The following is a 20,114-nucleotide window of genomic DNA, read 5'->3' on the forward strand; positions in this document are numbered from 1 at the left end:
TATAAATTTAGCTGAAGCCTAATTTTAACCATGCTGTTCAGTTCTTTTTAAATCAGTCTTCCTCCTGTCTCTGCAGGATGGAGAAGGCTAATTAAACTACTACCTGTCGGAAGGCAGTAAAAGCCTTTTTCTGTGTTTATATTTCCCCTTCATTAAACTAAATTATCATAATTCAGAACCTTTTCCTGCAAATCTCTCCCTTTGTCTCACTGGCTGGCTGGCCATTTATAGCCTCCAGTTTCCTTAGTTTTTCCTTAAAAAAATGTTTTTAATCCCCCAAAAGAAATCATTGAATATAATAAAATGAATGTTCCCTTTTCTAGGAGATGAGGAAGTTTAAACATGTTTTGTGTTTACATTTTTTTTTAGTAGTTAGATATAATGTGAGTTAATTCTGGTGCTGGGCTTTAAAACTCCTTCATTCTTCCCTCAAACCTGCAGATTCTGTCCTTTTTGCCCCAAAATGTTTCTTTTTGTCCAAGAGTGTATGAAAACTGTTTCAGATATTAGGAGAATTCCATCCCTTTACCAGCTGTAATCATTAACCCAAGTTGTAGCTTACAGAAGTCTGAAGCAAAGAAGCATAGAAGTATTAGAAGCTGGTGTTGCTGGATATACTCCCAAGAGCTGGGAGAGCAAACCAGGGCTGGAGGTTGGGTGTGTGTGTTTTTGTCTTTTAATTGGTTTATATGAAGTTGCCCCTTTGTTCATGCAAAAGGCAGTAAAAATGAAAAATGTTGCAATCAGTGTCACATGTAGTTAATTTTCTGAACTAAGTAAATTAAGTACAAATTGGTTATTAATAATTCAAAGGAAAATGCTAGATAAGAAATCAGAGCAGCTTTTCTATCACTGTGAACCATTAAAAGATTAGCCTGAGCACAGCAGTCCAAAGCTCCCTTATCTTTTATTAAAGCCTCAATTCTTCATCTAGTAAAGGATCAGATCTAAATGATGCAGCAGGCCTGAGATGTTGCTGCTGCAGTAGCCTGGTGTGTCGTGCTGGGCTGCAGGTTCAGCTAAGCTGCAGGGTGGGTTTGTGCAGGAAATTTTGGGTATGCAGGACCTCCTGGACGTAACTGGCACACAGTGATGAGAATCCTGATCCAACCAGCTTGGGGTGAATTTCTTCTTCAAAACAGTCTCTTCAGTTCTCCCTGTTGCTGCTGTGTGGCTACAGAAATATCCTCTGTCCTCCCTGCTACACTGATTTCTTTCTCCCAACACATTCCCACACAAGGGGTTAGCCCAGAGTCTGGATGCTCACTGCTGTGTAAACAGCATAAGGGAGCTCTCTTCAAATTGCCTAAGAAAACACCTTTCCCCACTGTTTGCTTTAACATCAGGCTGTACTACAAATTGTGTCTCAGATCTACCACAGCTACCATAAACTTAAATAAAACCAGACTTTCCAAAGGAGGTACGTAGTTGCCACTTACGTCCACGGGTAGAAAAAATCCTGATGGCTGTAAAACGGGATTAGGGGCTTTGCATTTTAAATTTTTTTTCTATAGAGAAGTATTGTCATTTTGCTCATCGCAAAACACAGATGAGCCCAGCTCCATCCCCAGTGTGTCCAGCAGATGGTGGTGGAGCTTCATCTACAGCTGCAGTTCCCTCTGAGAGACTGGGCACCACCATTCCTAAACCTCAGTCCCCAGACTGTCCCCTAGAAGCAAAACAAAATTTCCTTGGCAGCCAGCTGCAGTATTTGCTAGACATAGGAAGCACTTCATTTGGAGTTGGTGTTACCTGTCACTGTGATTGATGTTTATGGTTGCAGGAGTCAGGCCGTTTGACACCTGACACAACAAACACCACCTTGAAAGACCACGTGGAGTTTATCTGTCTTCAAGTGAAAATGTGTGTTAGGAGAGAAGCTCTTCACCCATCTTCCTGCACCCTCTGGAGCAGACAGGCATTTTAAAGATTGAAACCATCGCTCCAAGACCAGACCTGGGCATGGCTCAAGTTTGGAACAAGTTCCCAAATGCAACACCAGAGTTCTGGGTTGAAGATCTGTATTAGACCCCCTCCCTTTGCACTGTGTAAACAAACACCCCTCGCAGCTGTGGGAGGCAGAGAACTGCCACAGATCTTCTGCAAGGTAGGTGGAAAGGGACTGGCAGGACTGCCAGCTCAGCTTATCCCCCTTCAGATACAAACCTTCCTCTGATGCTGCAGGGCAAATCCAAGACTTTGTCTGAGTATGGGTACTAGGTGTTATCACAGTAACACATCGTCTTCTTAAATATTCTGCAAAGCATTACAAGCACTAATTTAATTTTAAAGTATTCTGCAGGCTTTTCCTTGTGAAGATAACCTGCTTGATCTCAAGCATCCCAGAAAGAAGTCATTAAAACAGCAGTGAGCATGCTAATTCATCAGCACACAGAGGTTTTCTACTTAAGAAGACCTCCTGATGGCCCCTCTAGTGCAAAGTAGATTTGAACCTGCCCTCAATAAAAACTGAGGAATCCACTGAGTTTAAGAAATCCTTCAGGTAGGGGGGACAGTGCTGCCCACTCCTGCACAGCCCGTGAGGGTGTGGGGCTGGACAGGGAGGTGCCTGGGGCCCTGCTGAGCATCTTTGTCCCAATGTCCTGGTGCATCTCAGGAGATGTCACTTGTGTGACAAGACTGTTGATCCCAACAAATACTGCTCTTTCCCCTTCCCTCTCCCTCTTTAGTTCCTCCCCAGTGCTGTGTCCCCTGTTCCTAGGCTTGAGGCTTTGCTGGGAGCACAGCTGAATGAAATTCTGCACCTTCACCCCCTCCATCTTTTTCTCATGGATTATTTTTCAGGCACATCCAAGTCCCAAGTCAGCTCTCTGCAAAGCACCACTGATCACTATCAGCATGTTTCTGGACCAGAAGCATGCTGGAGCTGGCACCAGGGGAGGAAAGTGAAGACAAGATGGGCCCACGTGTGTCCCACACTTCAATCACAATGTGCTGCCAAGGCACCGTGGTTTGGGAGCTTGGTCCAGCGATCCCTTGACTTGATACAGAGCAGGGATAAGATCATTTGAATGCCTGCAGGAAGCAGCTGTAGGCATTGCATGTGAAGAAACAAACCAACTTCCACCTTTCTGTCTTGGAAGCAGCTCATGCCACCCCTCATCTCCGCTCAAGGGGTGGGAGCAGCACTTGCATCAAGCAACAGCAGGTGGCTGTGAGGACAGGCAGCCACATCCCTGAGAACCCTGAGAAGCCTTGGAAAGCCTTTCCTGAGGGGCTGGAGGATGTCAGCACAGGCTGCCTATGGGGGCAGAGAGCCTCGGGTTACTTGCTGAATTATGCCACATGCTATTAAATCATCCCACATTAGGCAAATCCATGGGCTTGATGATTTCCCTTTTTCAGCACAGCTGAGTGGAGATGCAAACACACACACAACACACTCTATAATTTTCTCTATAATTTTTCTCTGCGTGGTAGATGCGACCTGAAAAACAAACACATGTTTCCCTGTGGGCTGTGATGTTTCTCTGACTGGTGCTTGTGTTTGCCAGCTGTAACACATCCCTTCCAGTCCGTGCCTTTGCTGTTGTCACTGTGATGCCCACTGCACCTCTTTGGTAGTGCCCTGCAGCAGGATGGGACTGTTTCCACCCTGCTCCAGCCTCAGTTAAACAGTGATTTATTTCTCTGCCAGCACCAAGAGCTGTTTGCAAGTGAGGCAGAGACAGAAGCCTGACATCATTGAGAGGCCTGAAGAGCCTCAGTCTGGTCTGATCTGCTCGTGGCTGTGCTTGGCAATTTTGAGAAATGAGGTTCTTCAGCCAGCTGCGATGTCTGTCTTCTTTTCCAGACAATTTTCAACCACCTTGCACAGGCCATGGTGATTGCAGATGTTCTCAGTGCCATCCCCATGCAGTTCAGCTCGGTCACCCTCTCTGGATGCAGCCGTCAGTGGCTGAGCTGCCCACGCTGCCCAGCCCCTTGGTGCCCTTGGATCCTGCCTGAACCACCCTGTGCCTGTGGCAGACGTCAGAGGGCTGTGGGAAGATGTCTGATGAGGTTGTGGTTAGGGGAGACAGAACATGGATTCACAGGAAACATCATTTCATTGGTTTTGCTGTTTGTGCCCTGCCATCCTTTACAAGTATAAATAGGTTATCCACTTTTTTTAGATTCCCTGTGTTACTGGCTTCTGGGCATTGAGTGTTTCCACACAACCCATAGGGGACACAATTGCTGCTGGAAAATGAAGGGGAAAAACGAGTCTTTAATTTGACCTGCAACATCAGAGAATTTGAAAAATTGTGAGTGTTTTTATAGAGCTTTTATATCATCACCCTTTTCAACTGAGCATCCTGACTGCTTTATAAATATTAATTAAGTCTCATGTGGCTCCTCTGAATTACGTAAAGACAGAATTGCCTCATCCATCAGAACAGTGGATTCAGAAACTGCTTAACAATTTGAGACACCATTAAATGACACCAGTTCAGTGAATAAGAACCTAACACCCACTTGAAACTTCTGGGTAGGAGGGAAAATGAGACAACTGGACTATATCTTTCCACTTTTGCAAAAAACTAGTGCTGGGGCATGAAGGATTATGCCTCACTTTTCTCCTCACTTTTCTCCTCACTCTTCTCCTCTCCTCACTTTTTTCCTCTCCTCACTTTTTTCCTCTCCTCACTTTTCTCCTCTCCTCACTTTTCTCCTCTCCTCACTTTTCTCCTCTCCTCACTTTTCTCCTCTCCTCTCCTCTCCTCTCCTCTCCTCTCCTCTCCTCTCCTCTCCTCTCCTCTCCTCTCCTCTCCTCTCCTCTCCTCTCCTCTCCTCTCCTCTCCGAACCTCTCCTCTCCTCTCCTCTCCTCTCCTCTCCTCTCCTCTCCTCTCCTCTCCTCTCCTCTCCTCTCCTCTCCTCTCCTCTCCTCTCCTCTCCTCTCCTCTCCTCTCCTCTCCTCTCCTCTCCTCTCCTCTCCTCTCCGAACCTCTCCTCTCCTCTCCGAACCTCTCCGAACCTCTCCTCTCCTCTCCTCTCCTCTCCGAACCTCTCCGAACCTCTCCTCTCCTCTCCTCTCCTCTCCTCTCCTCTCCTCTCCTCTCCTCTCCTCTCCTCTCCTCTCCTCTCCTCTCCTCTCCTCTCCTCTCCTCTCCTCTCCTCTCCTCTCCTCTCCTCTCCTCTCCTCTCCTCTCCTCTCCTCTCCTCTCCTCTCCGAACCTCTCCTCTCCTCTCCTCTCCGAACCTCTCCTCACCTCTCCGAACCTCTCCGAACCTCTCCGAACCTCTCCGAACCTCTCCTCTCCTCTCCTCTCTGAACCTCTCCTCTCCTCTCATCTCCGAACCTCTCCTCTCCTCTCTCTTTTTTTCTCTTTCTTCTCCTCTTGCTTTGTGGGAAGACCTTGTCTCCCTGGGTAAACTTCATCTAAGAGTGGGGTTTCAGAAAGGAATGAACCCAAAGGGAGAATGCTCATGAAATCCTCCTCCCTTGTCTCTCTCCTAGGATGTTGCTGATGGCTGACACCAGGAGCTGCTGGAAGAGAGGGCTGCAGGAGGGTGGAGATGCTGGGGTAGTGCAGGAGTTAAGGGAACTCCATGGAGAAGTGTGGAGTTGGGAGCAGGATGGTGAGGCCAGGCATGATGTGTGAACCTCCCCAGGCAGCAGAACAGAGGGGTTTAAAGGACTACCTTCATCAGTATGCAGGAAATGCTGCTTCTTTGGGAAGGAATTTCAAGATTATTACTCAGAATCACAGAGGGTCACCCAAAGAGATGAGCTAAGAGCAAACTGCAGGCCAATTACATACCATGTGTTAGATAAATCACTTACCACAGCCAGCTGAAGAATTTGGGCTTGAACTTTGAGTAATTAAAACACTTAACTCACAGTACAGACTGGCATTTAATGAATTCAGAGAGGCATCAGATATTTACTCAAATTTCTCATATCCTACTGCAATTATTCTCGCTTTCTTTCTCAAATCCAGAAAGGTACTGATTGTTTCCTCAGCTGGACTTCTCCAGCTGTGTCTTCTGAAGCCACTCTGGATAAATGGCTTCTAAGAAGATAATGATAGACCAGGATAAAAGTGCAGAGTAAATACTGTATTGGAAAATCCAGGGAACTTTTTGTTTGTAATATTCCAGATATACTAAGGCAATCTTGAAACATTTTAAAATTTTGGTGAGTACAGAGACAACAGACAGAAGCTGCAACAAGGGAAATTCCTGTCAGAGACCAGGGAAAACATCCCCAGGGAGGGCAGTGAAATCCTGCAGCAAGGTCACAGAGAGGCTGGTGAATCTCTGCCTGTGCAGGGGTCAAACCCCAGGCTGGACAAGGGCTGAGCAGCCCGTCCTAAGCTGGCCCTGTGCCGAGGCAGCTGGGGCGTGTTGGCACACCTGACTTCCAGGGGTCCCTCTCAAATTAAATGATTCCATTATTTTGCCCCTGCTGGGAGCTGGAGCAGACTTGTGGAATTTCTGTTTTAGATCTCCAGGCCATCCTTAGACAAATTAAGAGACACAGGCAACCTTTAAGATGCTTAATTTTGTGTTGCTGTGAGAATTATGATCACTGTAAGGTCGTGATTGCTCTGTGTTTTTAAAAATGTAAAAGTGAAATAAATTTTCTTATTGTATTTCCTTTCTTCACCACATACAAATTCACCCCTGCTGAGTTTTAATCTACTGTGAATTTTCTGGCTTTTTTTTCCTGCAGTTCTTCTTTTGAAGAGCCCTTGTAAAGAATTTATTGGACTTTGAATGAAAATGAGAAGTAATTCAAGGCATAGATCTGTTAATCCTGAGAGCCTCAGTGCTACTTCTTCATACACATCAGGAAAATATGCAAAGTGACAGCAGTCAATTACAGCATAGCTGCAATTAATCTGTTATTAGCTCATGCAAGACACAACACAAGAAGACTGATGCAAGAGGAAGGAGGTGAAAGTGAATTTTTTTTATTTTATTTAAATGGTCCCAGTTCAATCAATTCTCTGTATTCTTGACATAATAACCCAATCATGATTGTCTCTGTGAAACAAGAGGATTGGCACCATTTTAATGTATTTCATTTTACAGCAGTTGTTTTCCTACACATAATATTTGTAAAAGAAAACTAACAAAACTTGACTAAATAAATGAAAATAAAGTTAATTATTAGGTAGATTTCTCTGTCTACCTCCTCTATAGAATCTCTATGTATTTATTTTTGGTTTTTGCATTTTGTTTTTTAGTTTTTATTTTTTAAAGAGATGCTACATAAATAATATCTAATAAACACCAATCTCTTGCCTTTCCAGTCAGGAAATAAAGGAGTATATCAGTTGCAAAGAAGCATTGCAAAGAAACAAATGGCAACAACCAAGTGCTGGGAGCAGCTCAGTTGGGTTATAACTCTGTCCTCTTCCAAAGGAGTTTGTGAAGAGCGCTATAAATTTCCAGTGACATGAAGGAGGATTTCAGCAGTGATTTGCCATCTATCTTTGTTTCAATTAATGGTTTGGCTGCAAGGTAAAACAACAGAAAACATAGATTTACTCAGAGTACCCCAGAAATTCTTTCATTTCTTTCCCCTCTTTATATTTTCATATTTCAAGTGTCATGTATAGTTAACAATGTGTCAACACTGCCATTAAAAACCTCTGGTTCTGTTTTTATATATGTGAAGTGTAAAAAAATTTGCTTCATGCCCCAAATTTGCAGGGTCTTGCTCATGAGATCCTGTAAAACATTTTATGAATTCATAAAAATGTGTTAGATTCTGCTCCAGCTCTTGGATTCAGTCTCTTGAATCTCTACACAAAACTTTAATAATATGTTTTCAATACACTTTTACTAATGAATTTCTTCAGAACTTATTATAAAATTGTGATCAGAGTTACCTTATAGCTTTGTTTCTTATCACAAATTAAAAGCAAACTTGCTGTTTCTGCTGTGTTAGAAATTGATTCTTGACTCAGGTAATCAGCACACTCTTTTTCTCTCAGAAAGGTCACATACTTGCTCCTGCACAACTCTCACATTTCCCTCACTTCAACCTCTCCACTCCACTTGTTTTAAATAGTTCAGGAAGGATTTTGGATGGCATGGACAGCCTGGCAGCAATCTTTAAACAGTGTTACTGTACTTACAAAATCTCCCTGGGGAGGATTTTAATTCAGCAGAGTACCTCTCCAAAATGGTTGAGGGAATTAGGTTTCCAGAAGGGAAGAACCCAGGCTTTTCATTTGCTTAGCAGAGTTAAAATAAAATGAATTATCTGTGATATTTTAGAGTTAATAAACACAACCCTTAACACAACTCTTTAGTATCTGTGGAGTGTCAAAATGCAGGATTTGTCCTGCTGTGAGAAAACCACATCTGTGTCATCCTGTCCCTGACAGCAGCTTGGGGCAGGGGCTAAAACGTAAGTCAAAAAACCCTCACAGTTAAATCATTTACCTTAAAAATTAATTTCCAGATCTCCAAATTCATGCCTGAGAGCACAAGCTGAAATGTAGGATAGCTGTTATTGTGTGATCCCCTGTATCCCTCAGTGGTGCAGCATCAATGAGTTTCAAAGGCTCATTAGTGATTGCATGAATTGCTCCTGCACATGGACAGGCATTTCCTCTGATCAGCTTGCAAAGGTTATTAAAAAGCTTGCATTAACTAGATTATCTCTTCCCTTTCATAAAAATTTGTGCAGGAGAGCTCTATTTCTATACCCACTTGATATTTTACAACTGTATCTCTCCCTCTTTTAACTGCTATTCCTGCTCTGAAGCTGATGGTTTGGATTAGATGTTGGGGTGTCCATCAGTGTATGTGAAAGAGATATTTAGTATGGACCAGACCTTTTGGTGGTCTATATAGATGTGAAATTTATTGCTTATTGTTTCTGATACCAAATTATGTTGTAAAGGTTATTTTTCTGATTATCACTCCTGCTCACAGGCTGCCTTTTAGTTGGGGGCCACTGCATCACACTCTGTGTCAGGATCATTTTTCCTGCTGTGGGATAATTTTTAAGCAAATGTCAGTGTTATCCCTCACTTCTATGACAGAGAAGGATACAGGTAGTGGCAGGCAGTGAGACTCAGCCAATCAAAGAAAAGATAACAGGAGTCAGCTCCTGCTCAAGGGTGAGATTTGGGCAGTGTGGATGTGCCCTGCACATGGTATCTGTGTGTGTTCAGGAACAGAGTCCCACCTAATCCCTCCTTGGCAGGGTGTACTCTCACCCTGTGAACCTGGGCTATGTTGCACTTTTGTTTCATAAAGCTGCTGCAAGATTTGGGGACGAAATTAGTACTTACAAAAAAAAGCTATGACTTTCAAAACTAGGACTTTTCCTTCAAAAATTAAAGTCAAAACTCAGAAACAGGTTGTTGTTTCATCCTTTTATTTCCCTCTGTCCTAACAGGCAGCAGCCTGTCCTCCTCCCCAAGAGCAGATTGTCAGTGTGGGCTGCAGGGTCCTGTCTCTGCCCAGTGCCAGGACACAGCACTGTGAGTGCATCCCTCCTGCTGATCTTTAACACTGTCCTAAAAGCCTAGCAGAGATTTTTTCTCCCTACTCATTCAGGAATTAGGCTCTTGGGTTACTTCATGGCTTGACCACTGGACTGACATGTTCAATTACTGTAATTTTTCATGTAGAGAACTCTGAAAACCACCCAGGACACTGAAGGTACCTTGAATCTTTTTTCCTGAGAAAGGGCTTGTGTGGCAGAAAGATGGAACTTTCTTGTTGCTTTGTTTTGTAGTAAATCCCCATTTGGATGTTTTAAGAAAAGATTTATACATCTTGTTTCTTTCCATATTGCTCATGTATGAAACTGAAAGCAGCAAGGGGAATGACCCTGAGAGGAAAGACATGGGAGCAGATTTCTTGTCAACTGGATAAGGAAGGTGACAGGAGGAGGTTACTGCCCTTTCAATACCCATCTGCTAAGGTTAACAAATGCTTCAAACCACATCCCAAGTTTGGTGTCCTGTAGAATATTCCAATTATTATTCCAATACTATTACAATAGTATTAAAAACCACTTAACTGAATCCTGTGGAAACTGTTCTTTAGCAAGGGCCTGTGATTGCTGGCACCAAAAATGTGCTGTATCCCTGCAGGCAGAGGGAAGATTACCCTGGAGAGGGACCACAGGTTTGAAGGGAAGACACAGCACTGGTGAACAGAGCTTTGTACTTCAGAATTATTTGTGCAGAGTTGTAGTGCAGGAGGCCTGAAGTGAGTCTCTGTAGTGTGCCTGATCACACAGCAATTCAGAAAGACCTACTTTACGTAGGAGTCACCTCTCTGCATCTGCAGTGGGAGCAACAGAAGTATCACAGTCTGACAAAATTCCTGTGAAATCTCCTATGACTGACCTGGCAAACGATGCTTACCTGGCTAATCCCCATCTTTAGAACAAGCTGAAATAAAATCTGAGGTCTGAATGTTTGTGCTCCTTGAATCATCAGGATAAACATCTGAAGGCTGTCATAGTGCCTTGGGTCCATCAGTAGTAAAATATGTGTGTGAGCTTGTGCTGTCATTTGTTTCATTTCTAGTAGCACTTTACCTGGGAGAAGCAAGCAGAGAGACAGAATGGCCAGGAGTGATAAACTGCTGTGTCAGAGAGTCGGTAAACCTTAGCCAGGAGTCCTTCTGCTTGTCATAAGCAAGTGATTTAAAACTTTTATGTGCTAGCTTCTGCCAGCACATTTTGCACAGATGGTCTTTCTTTACCCCACCTTGCAGCTGTCACCTCCAACGGAGAGCTTGGAAGTGATAAAAAAATCACCTCCACTAACAGGACTAAGAAACCACAAAGAAAACTCATTAACTCATGGCTTGTTGTAATCAGTTCAGCAAGAGCTGCAAATCAGTGCTTTCCCCATGGCATCTCTTACCAAAAGCTTTCCTTTAAAGGAAATCTTAGACATGAAAATGAGGGTAAAATGCTTGATGGTCCCTAAGGCTTTTGAGCATTCAGTTCCTTCTACAATTAATGGAATTTGGGCCTGTAAATGCCCTATGTGGCTTTGAACATCCTGCTTGACTAATATTGAAGCTGCCAGAGCTCATTGCCAGCTCCCAGGGGTGAGCACTGGCAGAGCTCCCAGAGGGAAAGGAGAACTCCAGCAGCAGCAAGGAGGAGGGTGTGCTCCTTCATGTGGATGTGAAGTGCTTTGCTTTCATTGCTGAGAAGCCACAGCAGTTACAGATCTTCAATGGCGCCTTCAAGTCTTCAATTTCATGTCTTCATATGTTCCAGAAGACTTCAATTAATTAATTAGGCAATTATATTTTAATAGCTCTTTTCTGCTGCTCTGGGCTGTGCATGTCCCTCTGGTTGGCTGCTACATGACTTTATCCAAGGACCAAACATACTATTTCTAATTTTAGCAGTGCTCAGACACCTCTTCCAGCCCAAGACCACCTTGTCTGCACTGCTGGCTGTGTCTACACAGAGCAAAAAGTGGTGTTTGTGGTGTTAACTCTGATTTGCAAGGTCTGGCCCCAGCTGGGGGAACCCATGGGCACCCCTGCCATAACAAACAGCTGGGCAATTATCAGGGTCACATTTCAGGCAAGCTTTGGAATGAGGACTCTTATTGGGAGTATTTAGGTACCTATTGGCAACTGTCTTGTAGCTTTTGTGAAATCTATCTAAATGCCCTCAATAATGGTTAATAGAAATGCTCCAGCTCATTCCATGTGAAGTGGGAGTGTTGTGAGTTTGTTGTGACTCCTGCTTTGAAGATGTGACTGAACAGATTGTGTCTGGTGTGGCTCCCACTGCTGGAGGCTGCTGCAGTGAGAAATGTGATGCTCAGAATTACTTGTTGCACAATGCAAACTGCAGAATAAATCCCAGGAAAACTTGGCAAAAATCATGGACTTTAATCTCAGGGCTGAAATGTCTTTGTTTTAATAGCTGGTCCGGGAGGCGCACTTTGAACTCCTTCTTAAAAAAGGCTTGTTTTAAATTTGTGAAAGACTGAACTTCTGCAGATTTCATATTGATCTTCTGTCATTTGAGGATTTAAAATTAGAATTGGTTCATTCTGCTAGCTCTAAAGAATAAAGATTTTTCTACTTCCAGAAAATCCAGGAGCAGAAAAATTCATCAGCCCTAGGATGGATCATGCCACCAATGGCAGCCTCAAAATAAGACATTTAAAAAAAGTGAGTTGGTTGGATGCATGAAATTTATCTGCTCATACCAGAAGAATTTTCTTTGGTGCAGCTCTCTTTTAGGAAATCTTACAGTACTAATCCCACAGTGATGGACAGGAATTTTCTCCATCCAAACACTGATGATCAATTTGAATAAAGCAAACAGACTGTGATGAACTGTACAAAATTGTCCCTGTAGCTGACAGCTTTGTGTTCTGCAGAAGAACAGGACAATTAGAACTGAATAGTAATATTTTCCCTTTTATTTGTATATCTTATGTTATGTTTGAAAAATGTTCTATAGGATTGTCATGTCTTTGCAAAATGTTTTTAAATATCTTTTTCCCATGTGATAGGAAATTAATGTAAATGGCAAATGGTACCCTATGTGACTGGTAAATGAATTCAGGGATTTGAGAGATGCTAGAGAGGCCTGAGGATGCCTGAAAAAAAGAGTCAAAGAATGAAATCCATCTTCTAACCCCTGGCTCATACAGGTCTGCCAGCTCTCAGGAAATCTTTGCAAATCTCAAAGAAGTTTTTGGCTAAGAACCCTGATGTAGGAAAAGGAAAATCAGCATTTTTTGGATTGACCTTCCAGTTCTGAGATAAAACTTTAAGGATGTCAGGGATCTAATTGTGCCTTAATTACCTGTGTAATGGGACACAGTTACTTTGGAATATTCATTTCAGTCCAGCTAAGGATTGTAAGAATTCATCTAAATTATGCAAACAGTATAAAATAGGGTAGAATAAAGCATTTCTGTGGGTCCAATTCTCTGATGTTTTACAATTTAAGATCAAGAAATTAATGCATAATGGTTCAAACAGCTCAAAATACCCAACAAGAGATAATTAATCAAGAAGTACTTACAAGCAATAATTCAGTCAGCTGGTGAACTGAGTGCTAAGGATGAGCAAGGAAGACTTCCAGCATTTGAGAACTGTTAGCTGGATCACCTAATCTGGTACTGAAGATAATTGCCTAGCAATATTTTTGAAAAAAACAAACTGAAAAAAGGTTAATCCCTGCAAGTGCTCATGTAGTTGAAGGAGAGCCCAGAAAGCTGCTGAGATCACAAATCTGAAGGTTATTTTTTGTTGGCTCTTATACCAGAGTTAACATTTGCAAATGTAATCCTTCAAACGTGGGATGGGTCACACTGGCAGCTCTGGAGGGCATTAATGGCCCTTTGTGTCCCTGCCCAGCTGCTCCCAGCCCTGCCCATGGTCCAGGAGACCCAGAGCAGCTCAGGCAGGGCTGTGAGTGTCACCCTGGCTCCTGGCTGGACCTGGACCTGCCCTGCAAGGAGCCCATCTCCCAGCTTAGTCTCTCAGAAATATCTCATAGCTTTGTCTCCAGTCCAGTCTTTCTGAAATGCCCTTTGCTGCCATATCCCAGACTGTTTAGTCATCCACTAAACAGTTTCTCCAGTGTTTTCTTGGATGGTTGGCTGTTTCTGCCAGTTTTTCACTTTTTGGGCTAAAATGCTGTGGAAAAAATGCTTCTGAGTTCTGTGGAAGGAAAGGCAGCAACCAACACTCAGACCTCACTGTCAGTTTGTTATGGATCCCTTGGAATGGGAAACACTGGATCAGCTGAGAATCAGGATTAAAGAATGAGATATTCTCAAGGCTCCCAAACTCTGGGGAAATAAATCAGGTGCTGAACAGTTCTTACCCAAAGAAGCACCCACCTGGCCACCTCTCAGGGGAAATCCTGATACCCCACAGCAGGGAACTGCCCTGACCAAGCAATTTGTGTTCTGTTCTTCCTTTCAGCTGAAATGTGGGTGCTTTGATGAAGCCACTTCTGGGTGGGATCTTACCAGATTTTTGGCAGTATATTCATTTTCAGCTCAGCACTGGGAAGCTGATTTGGGTCAGTGGAGCACTCTTCAATTACACTGACTGGAAGGTCAAGCATATGCCTCTTTACTGGAAACACCTATAGTACCTGGGAAGAATAGAAAGTTTCTAAAGTATCCCTCATCAACCAGAAGAGAAGCAAGCTAATTAAAAAGTGAAAAAAAAACATGCTATGTATATCAAGCAAACCTGAATCAGGATTTACCAGGGTGAATCACAGCCTACCCACTGCTCATCCCCTGTCTTTTATGCCTGGGCCTTAATGCCAAAAATGTCATCAGACCACCCAAACTGAGCTCTGTCATCCAGCTATTCTTATTGAGCTTGAAAATTCCACCTGATCAAGCAGTTTTGTCATATTGCTCTGATTTAGCTACTAACTTCATCAAAAGAACGTCTTTCCTGCAGAGAAAAAACATACAAAGATTTCTTGTACCAGTTTTTGAGTGATCAGCTGCTCTGAGAACTTCTCCTTTAGTAAAATTCAGTTAATTCTATCCCTCTTAGGAAAGGCACACCCATACCTAAGTCATGCATCTTAAGTGCTACAGATATTAACAATGGCTGACCCAGTTCTTTTCTGCTTAGATCACCTTCCAATACATTTTTTCCTTAGTTCTGTAAAAAGACTCATGTTTTACCGATGTTACATGATTTGTGTGATTCATTGCTCACACCTGCAATATGAGACCTTCTCCATTTGCTCCAGGTGACCCTGAGTTGCTGGCTTAGTTAGCCAGTTCACTGAAGAAGATAAAACCTGAAGGAAGGAGCCAAGTTGAGAGGTGTGTGACAGCAATTGTGTTTTCTCTCTAAGTATTTGTGGGGAGAAGGTGTTCTTTTCATAAGGTATTGTTAAAGGCAAGTGATTTTTTTATTTTTTCAGGATCCTGCTGGGGCAAAGAAGAGGAACCCAGAATCAGGCTGAAGTAGTTATGTGCCTGAAGATTAGGTATGTAAATATATTGTAGTCTGGCTACTCTTAGGGTCTACTGATTTCTGAGGATGTTGAAGCTGTTTGTTTGAATAGTATGTATTGAAGTACTGTGCCATGCTTAGGTGATAGTGGTGAACTGCAGCTAATTCATCATTACTCATGAGGAAAATTAGGTGCTTGATCTTGCTATGGGATCCCTTTAAAGGGCTATTTTGAGAAACCTTTATTCTGTATCAAAGCAGTAATTAGCAAAATTCCAGATATGGATGTAGGCTTCATACCCTGCTGAATACAGGTGATCTAGTTCACCTCTTTCCTTAAAACAGTAACTTCTGAAGAAGGTGTAGTACTTGCTTTTAAGCACATTTACTGGAGGCTAATCCTTTTGCAGGAGATGCTGGTGCCTGTAACAGGGCTCTAGGCAAATGTGGCAGAGATTTGGAGCATTATACTTTGTTTGTTTCTTAATGTGGAAGAGATTCTGTAAATAAAATCTATTTGTCTCCAGGTGCTCTTCATGGTCTACTTAATGTAGGCATTTTCTTGTTCCATTACTGCCTGCTTCTCTGCACAGTTCCAAAATAGTGATTAAAACCTGCAGTGACTCTAGGCTTTCCTCTAGAAAAAAAAAGCTAAACAACTAATTCTAATAAGAGTTAATACCAAGATTCACTGAAGCAGTTCTGAATCTTAGTAAAGTTCAATTGTGGAAGAGATCATGGGCTTTACCCAAAGCTATGTGTTATCGTCCAGAATTAGATGTTTTGAATCCTCCTCTTAGGAGGGTGCATCAGTGCTTCTGGAAGGAAATGTTAGATTTTTAATAGAAGTAATGAATTAAATTTCTCATTGCAAAGCCCATGGCAAGAATGTTATAGGAACTTCTTACTCTCCCACATCCTTTTATTCTCTCTGCCTGGGGTTTGTGACAGGAGCTGCAGAAGCTGTTCTATCCAGAGATGTAAGCCTTACTTTCACTGTTCCATGGTGTAACTGCTGGATTTGTACTTCAGTTTTGATTGAAACATTTGCTTGGAAGACAAAAGATACTGGAAGATATGGGATGAATTCTGTCCTGGAGATTAACACAGTTCCTTATGTCATATGCTGTCCCCTGAACTTGGCAGGCTGAAACTTACTGTAGTTTCAGAGTAAGGACTGTAGAACAGATGATGTTAAGCTCTATAAGGACACAATGAGCAAAGATGCATCAAACTTCTTTTCAAAAAGTGGAGGTAGAATTAATTTAGTGCAGACTTGCTTAATTAGTGATGCACTATTTAGTGAGAGGAAGTCTGTAGTGTAATAGAGGTACAAATTTTGTATTTTGTGTCCTTAACCGTGTTTCCCTCTTGTATGTTAAATGACACTTTGCTTTTTGTCAATGTGTTTGTGAATCAAGAATTTATAACTAACTAAACAGTTTGTTTTATTGGCATCCTGATTATAGTAGCAGCCAGAAGTTTTTGTTTAACTGAAATATGTGAAGCCAAGACTAAGTTTCAGTTTATGGAAATGTAATAGGTACCTTTCATATCAGTTCAATTTGAATTTTCAGACAATTTACAGTTGAAATGTGATATATTAAGCTGCAGGTATGACACATGTATTTGCACTTCTCTGTAAACTTCAGAGAAGACAGTGGCTGCTGCAACACAGAGCCAAATCCTGATGCAGGGTCTGTGCAGGTGGTGATAAATGGAGTGTATTACTCAGCAGGGAGTGGGCCTTCCTCAAAGAGTTGAAGGATAATGCAGTGAGGGTGAAGGGAAATAAGGTTTTTTGTGTGTGTGTGTATGCAGTGGGGCTACTTTTAGCCTAGTGCATATCAAGTGACCTCAAAAAATAAACCAAAAATCTCAGCCTTATGCCAAATTTCAGGAAAATGCTGTGCTAGACTAAGTAGGAAAAATGAGGTGCTGGAAGGGTGAGGTTGACTGAATGGAATAACTGTATGCATAGCATATTGTTTGGTTTCTAACAAACACTGCTGTGTGAATAATGGTCTTTCACTGGATGAAGACCTTATTCAGCAACCCAGCTTTGAAAAGTTGAGCAAAGAGGTAAATGCTCAGCAGTACCTTTAAAGAAGTGTGCTGCATGAAGTATTGAATGTGTGTGGCTGCTGGGCGTGCACAGGAAGCTTGGCAAATATAAATATGTGATTGAGAAGGGGCTTGCAGAGCTGCTGGGGGACACATCCTCCCAGATCTCTGTAAAGGATCACACTGGAGCTCTCCCCACCTTGTTCCATGCTCTGGGTCTGTCCCTATTCTGGTTTATCTATGCAGCTGCTTCCATCTGAACATCTTCATGCACTTTCACAAAGAGGGAGAAATGGAAGGTTTGGGTTTTTTTCCTTTCCAGTGGAATACTCTGGATTTTACTCCCAAAATATATGTTAAAGCATTCAGAAATATTTTAATGATCCTCCTTAGAGTGCAAGGTATCAACAGGCATATAAAAACTTACTGGTGGTGACCCATGAGGCCTGAACAGGGAGAACACAAAATCTGCAAGAGTTTCTCCAAATGCAGTGTTGGCTCTTGGTTCAGCAGTGAGTTCCTGTTCCAGAGCATTTAGACAGCTCAAGCCCCAACACAATGATTACATATTGGTATCCACCCTGCACATGCTTCTTGTGACTGCTAGGCTCAACTGAACACCCCCAAAGTGGAATTCTGGGCACAAATTCTGCTCAGGCAAGTCCAAATATCCACTGTTAAACTCCAGTGTTTCAAAATGGTCCTTAGTGCTCACAAACAAAGTTCTCCTTAGGGTGATGTGTATTCCTGCAAGCATTCAGGCTTTTCCAAAGGCAAGTGAAGCCTTGCAAGTCTGACTGAGACAGTGTAAACACCCACATTGGCTTCATTGCTTTGGTGATAAGGAATTTTGGTTCTCTCTGTTCTTTGTGAATGCCAAGGTGCAGCATTGCTGTATAGGATTGTTTTTATCTTGAACAGTCATTTTCATTCTGGGAAATGGTCCTGCCCATACTGAAAGCAAATGTGAGAGTTGTCTGCAAGCTGTTGGAGCCCTTTGCAGGTGAGCAATCGTGGATTTCCTTGCCCTTGTAAAAGGTGCTGTGTTAAGGATGCATCATGTACCCTGTCAGACAAAGACCATGAAGTGACTCATGAGAGTTCTGCTCTGATCTGCTGGGCTGATGTGAAGGCTGGGCTGAAGAAACATGAAAATAAGTCACTGTGTTCTGAAATATTTTCATTTTATTTTAAAACAGTCTGCTCTATTAATCTTTCCTTGTTTCTTGAGTCTGTTTTATTCTGTTCCTCATCTGTAATTACCCTTGTATAACATCAAGGTTCAGATTTGTGTCTTTGGGACCCCCAAGCTTTCTTGCAGCTGATTGTGTTTTGAGGAGATGCAAAATGTGCTTGAATACAAGAATGCTTTAGGGGTTTTGATGATAGCTGAGGCAGTGTGTGATGCTGGCAGTGACGTTCATGATCTGCCTGCACTGATGGGGTGTTTGATATATAATTCTGTTGTAGTCCTCTGCTGGGGACTCTATATTCCCTTTCTTGTTTTCATGCCCAAAAAATGTGTTTGCCTTGACTTTGAGAGCAGCTTTTGCTTGTTCATTTTTTAGTCTCTTTCATCTGATTCACAAGTGATGTATTGTTATTGAGATACTCTGATGGCAGGGCCCTGGGGCGTGTGGTTTTTAATGTAAAACCTTACTGTGTGTTTAAGAGAGTTATGTACTTTAAAGAAATTACATACAGTTATCTACTTTAAAGAAAACACAGGCTAGTGTGGTGCCTCTGTGGGAAGGAATAAGATGAAGAGTCACTGAAATACTTGGAAGGTGATCAGGAATTCTCTCCGAATACTTGGCAGGACTGAGTGCAGGGAGTTTTGCTGTGAAGGTTGGGGATGATGTCTAAAATCCTTTGACTATTCCTGACAGTGCAGGAATTTGTACTCCTCTGTGTCTGAGGAGAGATGATGACCACTGGAACAGGATTTTCTCCCACTGACTGCCTTGGTTTTGATGAAGTTGCTTGTTGGCTTTAATTGCAATAGGATGAAATGATGTCAGCTATTCTTTGATCCTGGTTTGGTTTGGTTTGGGTTTGTTACAGATGTTCAGCAATGCAGTACCAGTATCTTCCTTGCAGTCTTGCTTCTGCTGTTCTCTAATTGGTCTCAGACATATCACTGAAAAGAGGATTTTTTTTTTCCTTCTGAAGTGACTGGAAACACCTGCTCAAGTCTATTTAGCAGTACAGGTAGAACTTGGGGAAAAAACCCTCAGAACAACAAACTTTATTTTTTTAGCCTTCAGTATGAGAAACTGGCCAGTGGACTATGTTTTGAAAAGCCTATTTGTCTTTCTTTATTTTAACCTGCTTCATGGGGAATTTATGTACTTGTCTCTTGTGAGCTAAAAAATATAACTCAATATTAAGCAACTTTGAAAACTTAGTGTTTCAGCCTAGTCTGCAGTGAGTAGACAATTGATGGGGCTTCTTAATTTTTAAGAAAGTAATTATCATGAGAGGTAGCCTTGCTGCTTGGCCTGGGGATTGGTCTTTACTTGTTTTCATCAAAACACTCAGACATTTCTGAATAATGTCCTGAAGGGAAATGGTTCTTGGCAAAGGAGTTCTTAATTACATTCTATTTCAAATTTATTTTACATTCTGATCTTTATAGCAAGTAAGTGTAATGGGTTACTTCTGAGAAACTGGCATTGTGGCCTGCCCCTTGGGGAGTTCTGGAGCAGCACAGAGAATTACAGCTGCTATTAAACTTCTTGCAATAATCACAAATTGAAAACACAAGAAGCCAGGAAAAGTGTCTTGCAATTATCTTTGAGTCACAAACTTGCAGCAACGCCTAATTCGCCTCTAAATTAGAAAGGAGATGTTCTAGTGCTGAGAAACATGGCTGCATATTTTAGTGACATGATGAATTACTTAGATGCTTTCAATCTGCTGTCATTTAGTGTTGATGTTATCTGCATGCAGTATTTTAATTAGTACAAACAATAATTAGGTGACAATAGTGAAGTCTTCAGCAAGTATGAATCAGTATCTCTTTATACACTTTAGCAGAATCACATGGGAAATAGTGTAGGGAATACTTAATAACCTCTGAAAGAGGATAAAAAAACATCCTTCAGTTTGTATATATGTACTAATAAGACTGGTGGTG

The 20,114-nt window shown here is 42.2% G+C and overlaps 1 protein-coding gene and 1 long non-coding RNA gene across 2 annotated transcripts in view; one reads left to right on the forward strand and one right to left on the reverse strand.

The window, feature by feature from the left end:
- LOC147651859 (uncharacterized) overlaps nt 1-20,114 on the forward strand; it is a 154,912-nt gene that overhangs the window by 1,976 nt on the left and 132,822 nt on the right. The window contains exons 2-6 of the mRNA XM_086900496.1: nt 1,784-2,107; nt 6,681-6,904; nt 7,264-7,474; nt 14,703-14,778; nt 14,880-14,945. Coding sequence (XP_086756622.1) covers nt 14,929-14,945 — 17 coding nt within the window. The 5' untranslated portion in view covers nt 1,784-2,107; nt 6,681-6,904; nt 7,264-7,474; nt 14,703-14,778; nt 14,880-14,928. The remainder of the gene's footprint in view (nt 1-1,783; nt 2,108-6,680; nt 6,905-7,263; nt 7,475-14,702; nt 14,779-14,879; nt 14,946-20,114) is intronic.
- On the reverse strand, nt 7,166-14,081 carry LOC147651860 (uncharacterized). Its single transcript, XR_015290065.1, has 3 exons — nt 12,999-14,081; nt 10,348-10,523; nt 7,166-7,467 (listed from the first exon to the last, which is right to left on the reverse strand). It is a non-coding gene; the product is annotated as an uncharacterized LOC147651860 (long non-coding RNA).

The sequence above is a fragment of the Cyanistes caeruleus genome, chromosome 8 (assembly GCF_971803275.1).
Source record: "Cyanistes caeruleus chromosome 8, bCyaCae1.hap1.1, whole genome shotgun sequence".
NCBI classification, from domain to species: domain Eukaryota; kingdom Metazoa; phylum Chordata; class Aves; order Passeriformes; family Paridae; genus Cyanistes; species Cyanistes caeruleus.